A 13,998-nucleotide genomic window follows, 5' to 3' on the forward strand; every position below is an offset into this window, starting at 1 on the left:
TAAAAATAAAATAACTTCGATCGACGCATCATTCAGAAATTAGGCTTAGCCTAAGCTGATAACTTAAATAATGATTTCACTTCTTGTAGTATTTATCATTTTTTCTTTTTAGCCTACTTTCCCAGTAAAAGTCAGAAAAAGAAGAAAAAAGCATGAAAGAAGGCTTAATGCATCTTAAAAATATCGCGAGAAACAAAAAAAAAATGTCAAAAATAAATAAAATAATTAAATAAATATTAAAAAATTAAAAATTGGAAAGTAGGGTATTGAGATGGGGAAAAATGTCTGTCGGTCTGTCTGTCTGTCCCCCCCCCTAATAACCTTTGAATGAATAGTCCGATGCGAGCAATCTTTTTTTGTTAGAAAGATCTCGGCGAGGACACCTCATTCCCATATTTCACTTTTTGATTTGAACTTTTTTTTGTTCAATATTGAACAGTTCAAAGAAACTTAACATTAGCGCTTACGGGAATATTCAAGGCAATTCCGAACTGTGAGGCGAATTTGCTTCAAACAAACTTTATGGGAAAAAGCTTTTGATGAAAAACTTGTATATAAAATATCTTTTTGATTTGAACAATTTTCCGTTCAATTTTGAACAGTTCAAATCCCTTAACATTAGCGCCTACGGGGAAACTGAAAGTCAATGTAGATTCCGTACTTAAAGGCGGATTTACTTCAAACAAATTTTGTTGGAAATAGCTCTTGACGCCAAACTCCAGACATCGACTCCGAGAATTTAGGGGCACTTGAGTCCGACTCCTGTGCCCGACAATTAATCGGACTCCGACTCCCTGACTTCGACTCTGACTTCGTAGCTTTGGCAAAAATTTATACACGGAGGACAAATGACTGACTCCGATTCTTAGATATTTGACTCCGACTCCTTTACCCCAAATAAGATTGACTCCGACTCCGAAACTATGGTTTTGACTGTGAAATAATTATTGTTGATCTGACTTGTTTTTATTTTTACGCTAAAGTTTTAATTTAGGTATTCAGTTTTTGGCGAATAAACTCGAAGTCATTTATGTTTCTATATAAAAATATGCGCAGACGATTTTTTTTTTTTTTTTTTTGGCAATGAAAATTATTTCTTTAAGTTGACATTTTATTTTTTTTTATTTATTTTAATAAGTGCATTAATTCATTTAAAAAAATGTTTTTGGCAACAGGGGAAAAAGAAACGATTTTTTTTTATATGATGTTGTTATTTTAATGAGTTTATTAATTTTAATTATTTTTTCGTTTTGAAAGCTGTTAAAGATTTTTTTAATGGAAAAAGTGTATTAGCTGCTTTGTTTAAAAGTTGCTGTTACTTTATTTGTTCGGATTTTTTTTTTATTTTAGATGAGTGAGGAATATTTTATTCCTAGAAATCAACTTAAAGATTTTGAAAATATGTTTGAAAACATTTGCGATTTTAGCTATTTTTGAGAATATTGATCAGGTACTAGAAAGTAGTATGGGTATACGGGAAAGTAGGTTCGTCTAGTTCTAGACAGAACTTCTTGTTTCAAAGTGATTTAAAAAAAAAATCTTTGGGCTCTTTTTTTTATTTTATTTTTATTCTTTTCTACTAAACTTGACAATTTGTTAGAATTTCGTAAAATTTTGATGAAAACGAGAGGCGTTAATTATTTACGTAGCAATCAGTGAGTTATCTAATATCTTAAAGAAATCAGGACATAATAATAACATGAGTAACATTTGAATGAAGCGCCGCCACGTGAACGCTTTATAATTAATAGTTTTTTTTTTTTTTTTTTTTTAAGAGATAGAATGCTTGGCGCTCTAAATTAAAATTATCACCATCAACGTTACTAAAGACGAAGAAGTATCGTTACTAGAACTCTTCAGAGAAGTCCAGTTTCCTAGAGATTTTCTCATAGTTCTGTATTTTAATTGTTTTTTTCATGCATTAAAACCTAAAAATTCAAAAACATGTCTTCAAATTTAATCTGGATTATCCGTACATCCAGATCAACGAAGGTCGGATAAAAGAGGTTCTCGTGTTTTAAAACAAGATTTCGTGCAAAAATACCATGCAAATATAATTTCAGCATTGAAAGTGTTACCTGTGGCGGTCAAATTTAGCAAATTTGATCCATTCCCGGGGATTGGACTTGTAAGCAGACATCAGATCCTGTACTCTCTCGACGTTCACCCGGTCATTTTCAAAGACCGCCCGCAATTCTCGAATCAAATCGTCCAAAGTGTTTATGCGGGGAACCGTCAGCATGCGTTTCTGGACCTCAACATCTTGCCCCGCTCCGAAACAATAGCGATAGTCGATTTCGGCCATTTTATTTCGAAAGAATTGTCCTCAAGAAAATCTGAAGATATTCAAAAAATTTGCGTTCAACTCGGACGAAGAGAAATCTCAGCTGCGAGGTTTATTCCACGAGGAGAAAAGATGCGGCATTGATAACGAGGAGTTCCGGGGATTCGCTTAAATGTTTGCCGGTAGGGGAAAAAGTTGCGCGTTTTTCCCTTTTTGTGATCATTAGTGATTAAGATGGGGAAAATGGACTATACGTTATTTGACTCGAATGAAAAGGAATTGGAGAAACGAATTGTTCACGGATCTGTTAAACAATACGGCAATTAATTTTCCAAAAAGGGTAAAATTAGAGAAGTGTCAGAATACTCAAAAAACGAAAGCATATAGGGTGAGCATAAATAATGGATCCGACTTTAAAGAAACATGTTTTTGAAACTACTAAAATACATATTACTATAGGTTATACATGAATATAAAGAGAAAAAATAGCAAGTTTTTCTTCCAGCTACAATTACTCTGTGTATGAACTTTTTGGTACATTACAAACGCCCTATCTGCAACAAAACTTCGTTACACACGCCATGTGATTCTTTTTATGGGGTTACGCCAAGGACACAATTTATCAAACCCGATGCCTAAAACACTATTATAATCACATTAAAAACGTTTCTCATGCTTGATTATGAATTATAACAAGATATCTACTCATCTGGTAATACATATTTTCATTAATATAATTTCATAGCAAAATGACAAATTTAAGTAATCCATACATTTCTTTAAGAAGTGCATTTTGTTAGCAAAAGTAATGTTCCTTTTTCTTTATACACCTATTCTTGAAACATTTGAAAATAGTCAAAAATATAAAATAAGTTTTTAAAAAATCCGATTGAGAATTTAGAAAACGTGAACTCAATGTGAGGGCCCCTGACATTGGAGGCCCTTTGGATTAGGCCCAGTTGGTCTTTGAGTTAATAAGGCGCTGAGTATTAACAACAAGACTCAGAATTATTTAAGAAATGCTGATTTTATGCATTCACTACCTAAAGGGAAAGCTTTTGTTCCTCCAAACTCTCGTAGAGCACTCTCTAGCGCCAGGGCTGCCATTGTGATTTTTGCAAAACCCAAAATTGGCCTCACAAAGTTTCCAAGATTTAGGGAAGAAGAACCCAAAGATCATGTAACAAGTAAAATTTAAAATGTATCCACGTATTTTAGTAGTTGATGCTGTTTGTTGTTGGTTAAAAACGATAATGTAAAAAGTGAAAATAAAATACCAAAATTAATACCCCAGTGTTTATTTCTTTGGAACAATTTCTTTAAAAAATGGCATAAAAATTGTCTGCTGCAAAAGAAGAAGGTTTTGATAACATTTTGATACACACACACACGTATACAGATAGTACAAGAACTCGGGGATGAGGAGTCAAGATTAGGTAAGGGTAGATTTTTTTATCATCTTTAATACAGCTTTTCATACAGTTGCAGCTTGTGCATGAAATAAATCTGCATTTTGCATTGTTGAAAATTACATTTTAGTAAAAATCATGCATAGTCTTGATGGGGCTACTGAGATTCATTTTTCCTATGTTCGAGGCCATAGTGGTAATTAGGGAAATGAGAGAGCGGATAGACTAGCTAAGGAAGCAACTTGTTTTGATGTTACTTTGGCGGTGTCTGTGCAACTGTTTGGATTGGAATGCGGAATATCTTGTCTCACTGAAAGCATTATGGACAAAGAGATTTTTCCCTACTATTTTTCACCGCACTTCAAGCCCACAAAAATTTGCACTTCAAGTGCAAATTTTTTTCCACCGACTTCCTGTTAATCCAGGTTTTAACTAGACATGGTATCTTCAGTAGCTATTTCGCTTCAAGTTGGTGAACTGAGATCTTTGTTATTGTGGTGAAGCTAAGGGAGATGTAGAGCATTTTCTACTGAACTGTAAGCTGCATAATGAATCCAGACGGTCCTTTAGGCAAAGTTTAACTAGTTTGTCCTGTTGATGGCCTCCTGTTCCTTCGGATCTTGTGAAAAGCTCTGAGAGACTTGTTGTTCTTCGGAGTTTTGTTTTGGATTTTAGTTGTCTTTTGTGTTTTATGTTATTTCTGTTTGCGTTTTTATCGGAGTTTTGTTTTGTGTTTTAAACTTTAATTGTTTCTTGTGTCTTATGCTATTATTGTATGAGCCTTTTATTTGTTTTTTGCTTTCTATGATTTGTATACTTACTTATGTAAGCCTCATGGGATACTTTGTGGTGCATGAGGAGTTTTTGAAATCTCTTAAATAAAAAAAAAAATCCCAAGAATTCCAAACAAAGTCCCAAGAACCCAAGATCTCTATTGAAAACATCTTATCTGGCAGCCCTGTCAACCACATCAAGGAAGCATATCCGACCTTGCAATGTGTGTGATTCCGAATCATCTTAGTATACTCTACACTTCTTAAAGTTTGGCTTACTTTTTCAGGTTCGCCCTATATACACCCGGTCTTATGTGCTTTGGGTGAACAAAACTCTGTACAGTGAAACCTGTGTAAGTTGACCACTTTCGGTGCAGTACTTTAGTGGTCAACTCAAACAGGTGGTCAACTTACAAAGGTTGATTTATATGATAAGGGCTAATTCCGTGCCTGAGAAAAGCGGTCAACTTAGACAGGTGGTCAACTTACGAGGGTGGTCAACTTCACAGGTTTTACTGTACTTGTATACTTCCAGTGAATAGTTTATCTACACTACAAAATAGTAATTTTCATTAATTAAGTGGCGTATATACACTTAAGTGCAAGATCTGTAAGTGTGCGCCCTATCCTAGACAAAACCATAAAAAGTTTGAATTGAAATGTAAAGCAGCAACTTTTCAGTGAAGAGCTATTCAGGTATTTAAAATCAGTGTTTTTTTAAATTCAAGTTGATAAAAATTGTAGTTTCGATGAAAAGGTGAAAATTTAAAAAGTCTTGAAATTTTACCATGGATCCTCAATTTTTCACTTTGTTTTTCTCTTTTCCATTGATTTTTGTTTTGCAAGGAGCACAATCTTGCGATGTCATTTAAGTAGGCAAAGGAAACTAGGGAGTTCCGTGTAAAGTCTAGGTATAGATAAATGTGTGCCTTTTTGAAAAATGTTTCGTGTTCAAGTGTTGTTAAACTTCAATTGGGCAAGGAGGGTGCATTGACACGAAAAAGAGGGTAGGGTCCACCACTCTTCTAAAAATACCCGAGGGAAACACGGGGGGGGGGAGGATAAGGGGTTAATTATATATGTGACGTATTAGCAGAGATTTCATTCAGAGAGCCAAAGAGTGACATTAATTTTCGAGAAGTAATATTTAAAACTTTTTTCCCCATTGTAACTCATAGTGCTATTTTTTCTGAACCGTGCACCCTCAAACTTTGCCCTCCTCCTCCGCACCGCGGGGGTTTCGGGAGACCTATTTTTGCCTCTATTTTAATTAAAACACTTTAAACTAATAACTGACTTAATTTATCATTCAAGAAGAAATTGATGCAATTTCATGCTTGTTGCTGCTTTTAGTGGGAAAAAGGGAGAACCAATTTCTCTCAATTTTCCAGAGTACCACTAAATTGTTTCCATTTCAAACATCTTTGGCTCTAGTTTTGCCATAATTTTGTTTATTTTACTTAAACTTCTAATCAGAAAGCGACGTAAATCTCGACTGAGTAAAACTCATCGTAAAGGTTTCCAGCAAACAAACGTCAACCGACATAAATTGTGCATGAAATTGGTGGTACGTCTCGTATTCAAATTAGAAATGCAAATGGGAGAGATGACCTTGAGTTAATTACGAAATGTGGAGAAAAGAGGGTTTACTTCGCTATGATAGAAACGCACTATCTGTGTTCGTTTTGAAATAACTTTGAAAACAGTGTCATTTCTCAAAACAAGGTTTTAAGAGATTATGCTACAAAAACACAGGAATCGTAACGTAATTATTGTCCTAAAGAAAATTAATACTAAACAAAAACATAAATATTGAATTATTAAACGTAAAGAAAATACGTACGCGCTTATACATACATGTAAGAACTTTTTTTATGTTTGTGATCTCATAAATATTTCATTGCATATATTAATTGCATTCAAACTAAAACGTTACCTATGAATTAAAATGACGGTCAGTCATTTGAAAATTGTCCAGAGTGCTAAGGATTACTCAGTACATATCACATGAAAAAACACTGTCGTACGCATATGTATAAATAATCCGACGAGACAAAATAAAATATCCTACTTAAAAATTTTAAATATAAGGTGTTCATGAAATCCTGCACTCATAAAGAAAATTCATTAAAAAAAACTATTTCAGATTGAAGCATGATTTATTTTTTTATTTTGTTCCTATCTCTGTTTTTTTTTTTTTTTTTTTTACTATATTAATATTTCACTTCACATCTTTCGTAGTTCTGAGAAGAGTTGGCTAATTTTTCACTTCCTACCAATTACTAGAGCAGCTACTTTCCCTAATGGGGGTTGAGGGTTTAGAAAAAAGTCCGAACATGCGTATTAGGATTGGCACTATTATGTAAGTACAACACTGCGAAGTAATACAATAATGTCAATCTACGACTGAGGACAATATGCAGTTAAATGTTACTAGAATTCGCATTATGTGTTAAAACTAAATGTTCTGGGAAGTTGACCCTCAAAACACCATACGCCGTGTTCTTGGCACAAGATACTAGAATATCTGTTACAACTCATGACGCTGCCTTCAATATAATCTTATTTTTATGGAATTTTCCTACCGCTGCTTGAAAGTATATCCAATGTACTTGCTTTTTGGTCAATGTACACTGGCTCTGCGTGTCATCCTTGAGTCAGTTTCACGTTTTAATTTAAAAAAATAAGTAAATTAATGTAGCACACATGATGGACAAGATTTCAAAAAGTCAAGTTTCCGAAACTGCTGCATATATTACGTAGGTCAGTCAGAAAGTTAGTTGCACTACTTCGTAAATATGTTTCGTCTGAGACAAATTTGATGAAACTGTGTATCAACAATTCAGACATGTACCTTTATCGTGTGACGTAGCGGCTTCCCCTAGGCAAGTTTAGTTTTTCTAATAATCAGTGGCAAACATGTCTCGACAGTTGCAAGTAGCGTCCAAATTGGAAATGCGTGCAGTAATTCAATTTTGTGGGCAAAAAAAAAAAAAAAAAAAAAAAAAGCAACTGCACTGAAATGTATGGGCTGTAGTATGAAGTGCATGGTGAATATGCAATATCACGTTAAACTATCGTGAAATGGTGCAACATGTTTGAGAAAAGACGTACGGAAAGATCAAGTTTAGGTGGAAAGGTGTGGGATCACCCTTCCTCACCCGCCTAAACCTTTCACCTCCTAACTTCTATATTCTTTGGTCCCATGAAACAAGAAATTTCAAAACGACGATACTATTCGGATGCTGAAGTGAAAATTGAAATCTAACAATGGTTATCGGATATTGGACGGGATTTCTTTGCAGAAGGCATCGAAAACTTTGTACCCCCCTCGACAAATGCTTAAATTACGACGGATTTGGTTGCGTTAAAAAGTAGATTTTGAATGGAACTTTAGGATAACAATAAAGTTATTGTAAAATTTCAATTCTTTTTTTGTTTTTTTGAGCAGTGCAACTAACTTTCTGACTGATCCTTGTACAATAAGGGATGCATGAATTTGAAGAGAAATATATCAAACTCCTCCCCCAACTCAATGATTTAGTTACACAAATGTGCCATGACTGGGAACATTGAAAAAAGCTCAATTTCAAATGTTCAATATTGGAGCCTTTCGCTATACGACAACAGCTAATCTGCCATCCAGTTCATTCCACGCATTTTAGGGTAGACTGTCTGAGGCTCATAATACTGCACAAATGCATTCTTAAATTTGTTGTTGTGTTTTCGGGGTCGGTGGTTTATAAACTGTCTTTGAAGTAACCATATAAAAAGAAATCACATGACATGTGGAACGAACTTTTGTTTACAAATTGGACGGTTGTTGTGCAACAAAAGGCTTACGCATCGAGCATTTGAAATATAAAAAAAAAAAAAAAAACTTAGTAAATTTCTCTTTAAATTTGAACATTGCTTATTGTAACTTGAGCAGTAGTTTCGAAATTATATAATTTTTTAATCGGGTCCAACATTTGTGCTCACCCTGTACATAGTTGAATTTTTAATTGTTGAATACTTTTTACAAATATGTTTCTTAGTGTTAGCATTCATATTTTGTGAAATTTCTAATTTCATAAATGTTTAATTAAAGATTTCTGATCTCTCTCAATTTAGTATTTATAAGAAGTTCGGAAATGTAAAGTAATAGATATATTTGCTCTTTATCAATCTTCCTGTATTTCTTAAACATATACATTCTAAAATTAAAATTCACAGAACTATTTACGCTATCGCGGGTATATTAGTTTAGGGCAAAAGTGCAGACATCGTATGAAAATATAATTTTAAAACTTTCTTTCCGAAAGCTGAGTATGAAAGCACTTAACTTCAGACAAAATCAAGTTCAATTGACTTCATTCGGATACGAGAGGTCCAAAAACAAATCAGTCTTATGTGCGGGCAGTAAAAGTTTCAAAACAAAATAAACTAAATTAAATTCCCGTTAGTTGAAGGCTAAAATAGAACATTTTCAAAATAATCGTAACATACACAGAACATCATTTTTTCAAAGAATTTCACAAGGAAAAAGAGACAATTTCGAAATTTTAAGATGCGTACTTCATTGTATGTTCGGAAAACTTATTTGATTTTGACATGTGTTTTTCTCTCGTCATCTGGCCTCTTTTAAAAAACAAACTCAATTGTCGCTCCAAAGCGTCAGCAATTTGTGGCCATTAAATATTTCCTTTGTAGAAAAAATAAAATGTAGATGCTATCAAAAGACATTATTTTCCTCAGCGCTCAATAAATTTAAATAAGGATGTTTACTGAATATTTTCTTGATTCTAATTCGTTTTTACGAAGTTAATGGCAATATTTTTGTGAATAAAAAGGAAGCACAACACTTCACTTTTTTTACATTGTGAACAAGTGTTGATTCAGGATTTTTTTTTTTTTTACTAGAGTTTGAATTTTCTTTCAAATCCTTGTGAATTGTTTTCTGCTGTCTCTCTCTCTTTTTTTTATTTTTGTAGAAAACGTTTTCGATATGTTTTTAACATTTTATTCATTAAGTGTTCGAACACAATGTGGACGGATATTATTGTCGACCGTTTAGGGGGGATCATGACCCCCATGACCCTTGTCTTGCATCAGCCCTGTCCACAGCGTCATATTTCCAGTTGTCTTTCAAGCTCAATTAGCAGTATTGAGATTTATGTTCAACTTTAAGAAATCTTAAAATTAAACCGAACAAGAAACGAACACATTTTTTTACATTCACAGCATAACTTTATTCTTAACAGATTTTTTACCAAACACAAAACACATCTAGTAAACATTTTCGTACGTGACACATACAAAACAGATTTAACAATAACGGCGGTTGGACCAACACCTTGAGCTATGATTTGCTATATTGATTCTTTTTTGAAATGTACATAATTTATTTATCCATTAATAAAAATAGCATTTTGGTCGTATAACATTAACACATTTACAAACAAATGGCAGTCATGAGATTTTTTTTTTCAACAGTTATTATTCCATAACTTCTTTAGAAACAGCCAGGGCCCGATTAAGATATCAAGGGGCCAAACAATTATTTGGGGCTCCTTTATTCAAATTTTACAATATTAGTCATCGGATAAAACGATTTTAACCGTTACCAAAACAATTTCGCCATTCAGGGTGCACCCAAATAGGGCCTAACATGGCCTAGTCGTTCATTGAGTAATCAGGCCCTGGGAACAGTCGGTTTTACATTAAGCTCTAAATATAATTTCATTGCATCAAACTTGTACTAATAGTTGACAATCCTAAGACTATCAAAATATCAGAACTACTTAAACTATACAAAGGGTCCATCTTGTCCCTTTACTAGCTAAGCTTTTGCCAGCATCCCCTTTTTTCTACAGCTTTTGTGATACTAGTAGGATTTACTTTATCTCAGAGTTGTGTGAAGAGAAAAAAAATATTGAACGAGTTAAGTGTAAGTAATGATAAATAATTAACCAAGTATTAAATCAACAATTTCATTTTATACCGACACAACTTTTGCTCGTATGTCGTCATCTTAGTTCGTCTTGACTATATACGCATTGAAATGTAAGGATATTTATATAGCAATATGTACATTTTTAGATGTTTCCTTTTTTAAAAAAAAATGTTTAGCTGAATTCCTGAAATGAGAGCAAAAGTTCTAACTTTCAGTTAGACCCCAAACCACTACTATTAATTACGAAAAACAACTTCTAGTTACTTAGTTTTTTATTCAGTAACCACAAAGCTTTAAAGATTTCCTTTTTCTGATATCTAAGCGAAACAATTGAGACTGTGAAAAGAAAAGGGATGTAAGTGGACTTCTTAAATTTTTGATAAAAATGCATTTAAAGTTCAGATACTAGGTAGGCTTATTTGATTTTTTTTTCTAAATTTTGCTGCAGCAGCACCTACCAGGACTACAAGCACTATTGCTTGCCCCACTACAGAGGAGAGGTTTCGCAATCATTCGTACTAGTTACCTCGTAAGATTTAAATTAGAACTTACATCACATCCCTTTGCTTCTCACTGCCGCAGTTGAACTATGAACGCTAAAACAAAAATACGATACGTATAAATCCTTAATCGGAATTACATAAACACTTATGAGGCGCACTCATTGATAAAACTTAGTCAAAAATAACAAATTTTTAAAAACACTGGTGCGGAGCTATTGCCTTCGATAAATAATTTCGGCAAACAGCTCCTTTTAGAAGTAAAAAAAAAAAAGCTGGAAAAAATATTTTGTAAAAACACTTAAAAAACAAAATGCACTGTCATACTTTCTGCATTAAGTCGTAGAACGTATTTCAGGGGGTTCGGGACACATTTTGAAAAAAATTTCAAAAATAATATAGAGCGTTGAATTTTTTTGCACTGATTCACATTCAATTTAATAAGCAAAATCATAACATAAATACTAAAAACATTTTCTTTTACTTAAATTTAATTTTCTTTTAAAATATTCGGGTTGCTTTAAATCGCTAAAACTCAAAATATTTTTGGTCAATTTTCAAATTTTTTTCAAGAAACTATGCGCAAATATCTAGCTTTAATTTTTATTCGGCGATTCAAAAAAATATTTATTCAATAAAAAATATAAAATATTTGAAGGAAAATGTCGAAAAATTCGAAAATACTTAAAAAAAAAAAAAATATTCTTTGCAGGTTTTTTTTTTTTCAAATTCGCCGAATAAAAATTAAAGTGAACTGCTTGAAAAAGACATGTTCGACATTTCATTAATTTATCTTTATCAGTTCTTGACTTATAAAAGGTTAAATGCAAAACATCGAGAAAAAGTCCATCATGGAGAAAAACGCGTTTGAAGTTTTAAAGTTAAATACAATATTAGTTAAATGCATGCAAAAAAAAGTTATATCTGTTATTCTAAGATAGAAAAAAGATTCAAGCGTCCTTTAAAACAGAAAAAGACGGAGAAGTTTTTTAAATAAAAAAGATTTTAAAAAAAATTGCAGAATTTGAAGATTTTTGTGTCCCGGACCCCTTTTTTTGGGAAACAGTTAATATTTTTCTGCAGTACTCTTGGCTATTTAATTTAAAGGTATCTATGCACATGTGTATGCTTCAGTACTGAGGACGGAAATATGTCTTTAAAAGAAACGGATTTAAGTTCCGAGGGAAGTTTGAAGGAAAAGTAAAGTTTTAATTTGAAGGACATAAATCCGTTCGCCGTTTATTTATTTTAAAAACGAAATTCCGTCCTATGTACTGAAAGGCACCCCCTTTATGCAAAAAAATGAAAAACTCAAGATCAGCTGTCGCCACTTGCCATGTGTTCAGCTAAATAAAAAGTGGCGACTAAAAATATTAGTATCGTTCGCTATCTGTTAGCCACATTTCCCAACCCCACCTATGCTAGCAATACAATTTAAAGCAGTCAGAAATCATTCCTTTTAAGAATGAAATAGTTTCCGGCTCGCAAAATTACCGCTTGATAATATGATTAATGCTAATGCCACTAAATTGATATTATTTGTATTTTAGGTGGAATTAAAAATGCACTGTTCAGTTACTTTTTCTTGTTTTCAAAAATAAATAAATAAATAAATAAATAAAAAAGTGGCGATGATTAATAAATATGCTTCGATTATCCAGTAGCAACCAGAAAAATTTCCCAATCTTGATCTTTTCATTAAATGCTCTCCTTAGTTTTATAAGCTTTAGAAAGTGTTTTAGAGTTTTGTTTAAAAAAAAAAAGAAAAAAAAATACAGCTTTTATTTAATTTATTCTTAAGTCTACAACCAAATGCATTAAACGCTCAGATAATGTTCGATCAGTTCTAACCATTTTTTTAAGCACAAAATACAAATTAAAAGAAAAAAAAACTTCTTATCCTTTTCTAACAGATTTTTCAGAATAGATTGCAAATTGAAGCTGTGTTTTCTAATACAAGCTCTAAAGAACCACAGGATTTTAGTAAATCCTTTTTTGCTAAGACTTCTGTTTTCGATTGCAATAAACAAAGAGCAATATTTCAAGTTTCTAAAAGATATAACTTCGAATTAACTTACATCAGCTGGTCAATGAATTTGTGTTACACGTAACCGATAGTCGTTATATCACAGATAACTAAAAGCTTATCCTTTGTTAATTCTAAATTTCAGAAATAAAAGTAAGTTTTTTAAATTTACTTTTATCTAACTTGTTCAAATATTCATTACGGTTTGAAAAAAAAATCTAAAGGTTACTTTTTTAAAACAGTTTAAATGGTTGCATTCAGGTTCTAAAGTTGTTCAAGTTCTGTAACAAACATACTAGTATATAGCGCTTTTTTTTTTTTTTTTTTTTTGTTTAACTATAATAATAGTTGGCGCGATACAAATCTATTCATATAATATTGTTTGTTTTTAAAATACATTATTTAATAATAATAAAAATAATATTTATTTCATTACCAGTCAATTTTACCAATAAAAATGTTTCTAGAAAAAACTACTAGTGCATAACCGCCATGTTTCCCAGAATCTTGGACATTGTCAAAACCTTTTTAACTTTTAGTTATGGCAATTAGATAGGGAAACGTCGTGTTAGGTTTTTGCATTAAAGAAAAAAAAGGATTTGAACAAGTGGGGGGGGGGGGGTATTTTCATGATCAGACAGATCAATATTTACATGTTAAAAACTGGTAGTGCTTTGAAGTGCATTGTAAACAATACTTTGGTGTGAAGAAAATTGCATTTGAAAAGAAAAAAAAAGGAGAATATATGAATGTGAAATACAAGTAAAAACTACGCTACGAGGGAAACCTTTTACTTTAAAATGTGCTATTTGTACAGATAAAATTTCAACATTTTTTTTCAACATGCTTCCATTAAATTCAACAAGATACAACTTTTCAACAACAATACTGTACATGGTGAAAACATTTCAACTGCGTACTTTGCTGCTTATATTGCTTGATTCTAGTAGTTTTATTACCAATTAAATGCCATTGCAATTATGCGTCATATTTGTTTAAACACTGGTTTTGATGAAATTTCGAATTAGCTTCCTTTTAAAGTAACTAAAACGGCTATAAATAACTATAAAA

The 13,998-nt window shown here is 32.3% G+C and overlaps 1 protein-coding gene across 1 annotated transcript in view; it reads right to left on the reverse strand.

The window, feature by feature from the left end:
- Positions 1-2,426, reverse strand: part of LOC129222278 (cysteine dioxygenase type 1-like) — a 40,016-nt gene extending 37,590 nt beyond the window's left edge. The window contains exon 1 of the mRNA XM_054856760.1: positions 2,079-2,426. Coding sequence (XP_054712735.1) covers positions 2,079-2,305 — 227 coding nt within the window. The 5' untranslated portion in view covers positions 2,306-2,426. The remainder of the gene's footprint in view (positions 1-2,078) is intronic.
- Between the last annotated feature and the right edge of the window lie 11,572 nt (positions 2,427-13,998).

Source organism: Uloborus diversus, chromosome 5, assembly GCF_026930045.1.
Source record: "Uloborus diversus isolate 005 chromosome 5, Udiv.v.3.1, whole genome shotgun sequence".
NCBI classification, from domain to species: Eukaryota; Metazoa; Arthropoda; class Arachnida; order Araneae; family Uloboridae; genus Uloborus; species Uloborus diversus.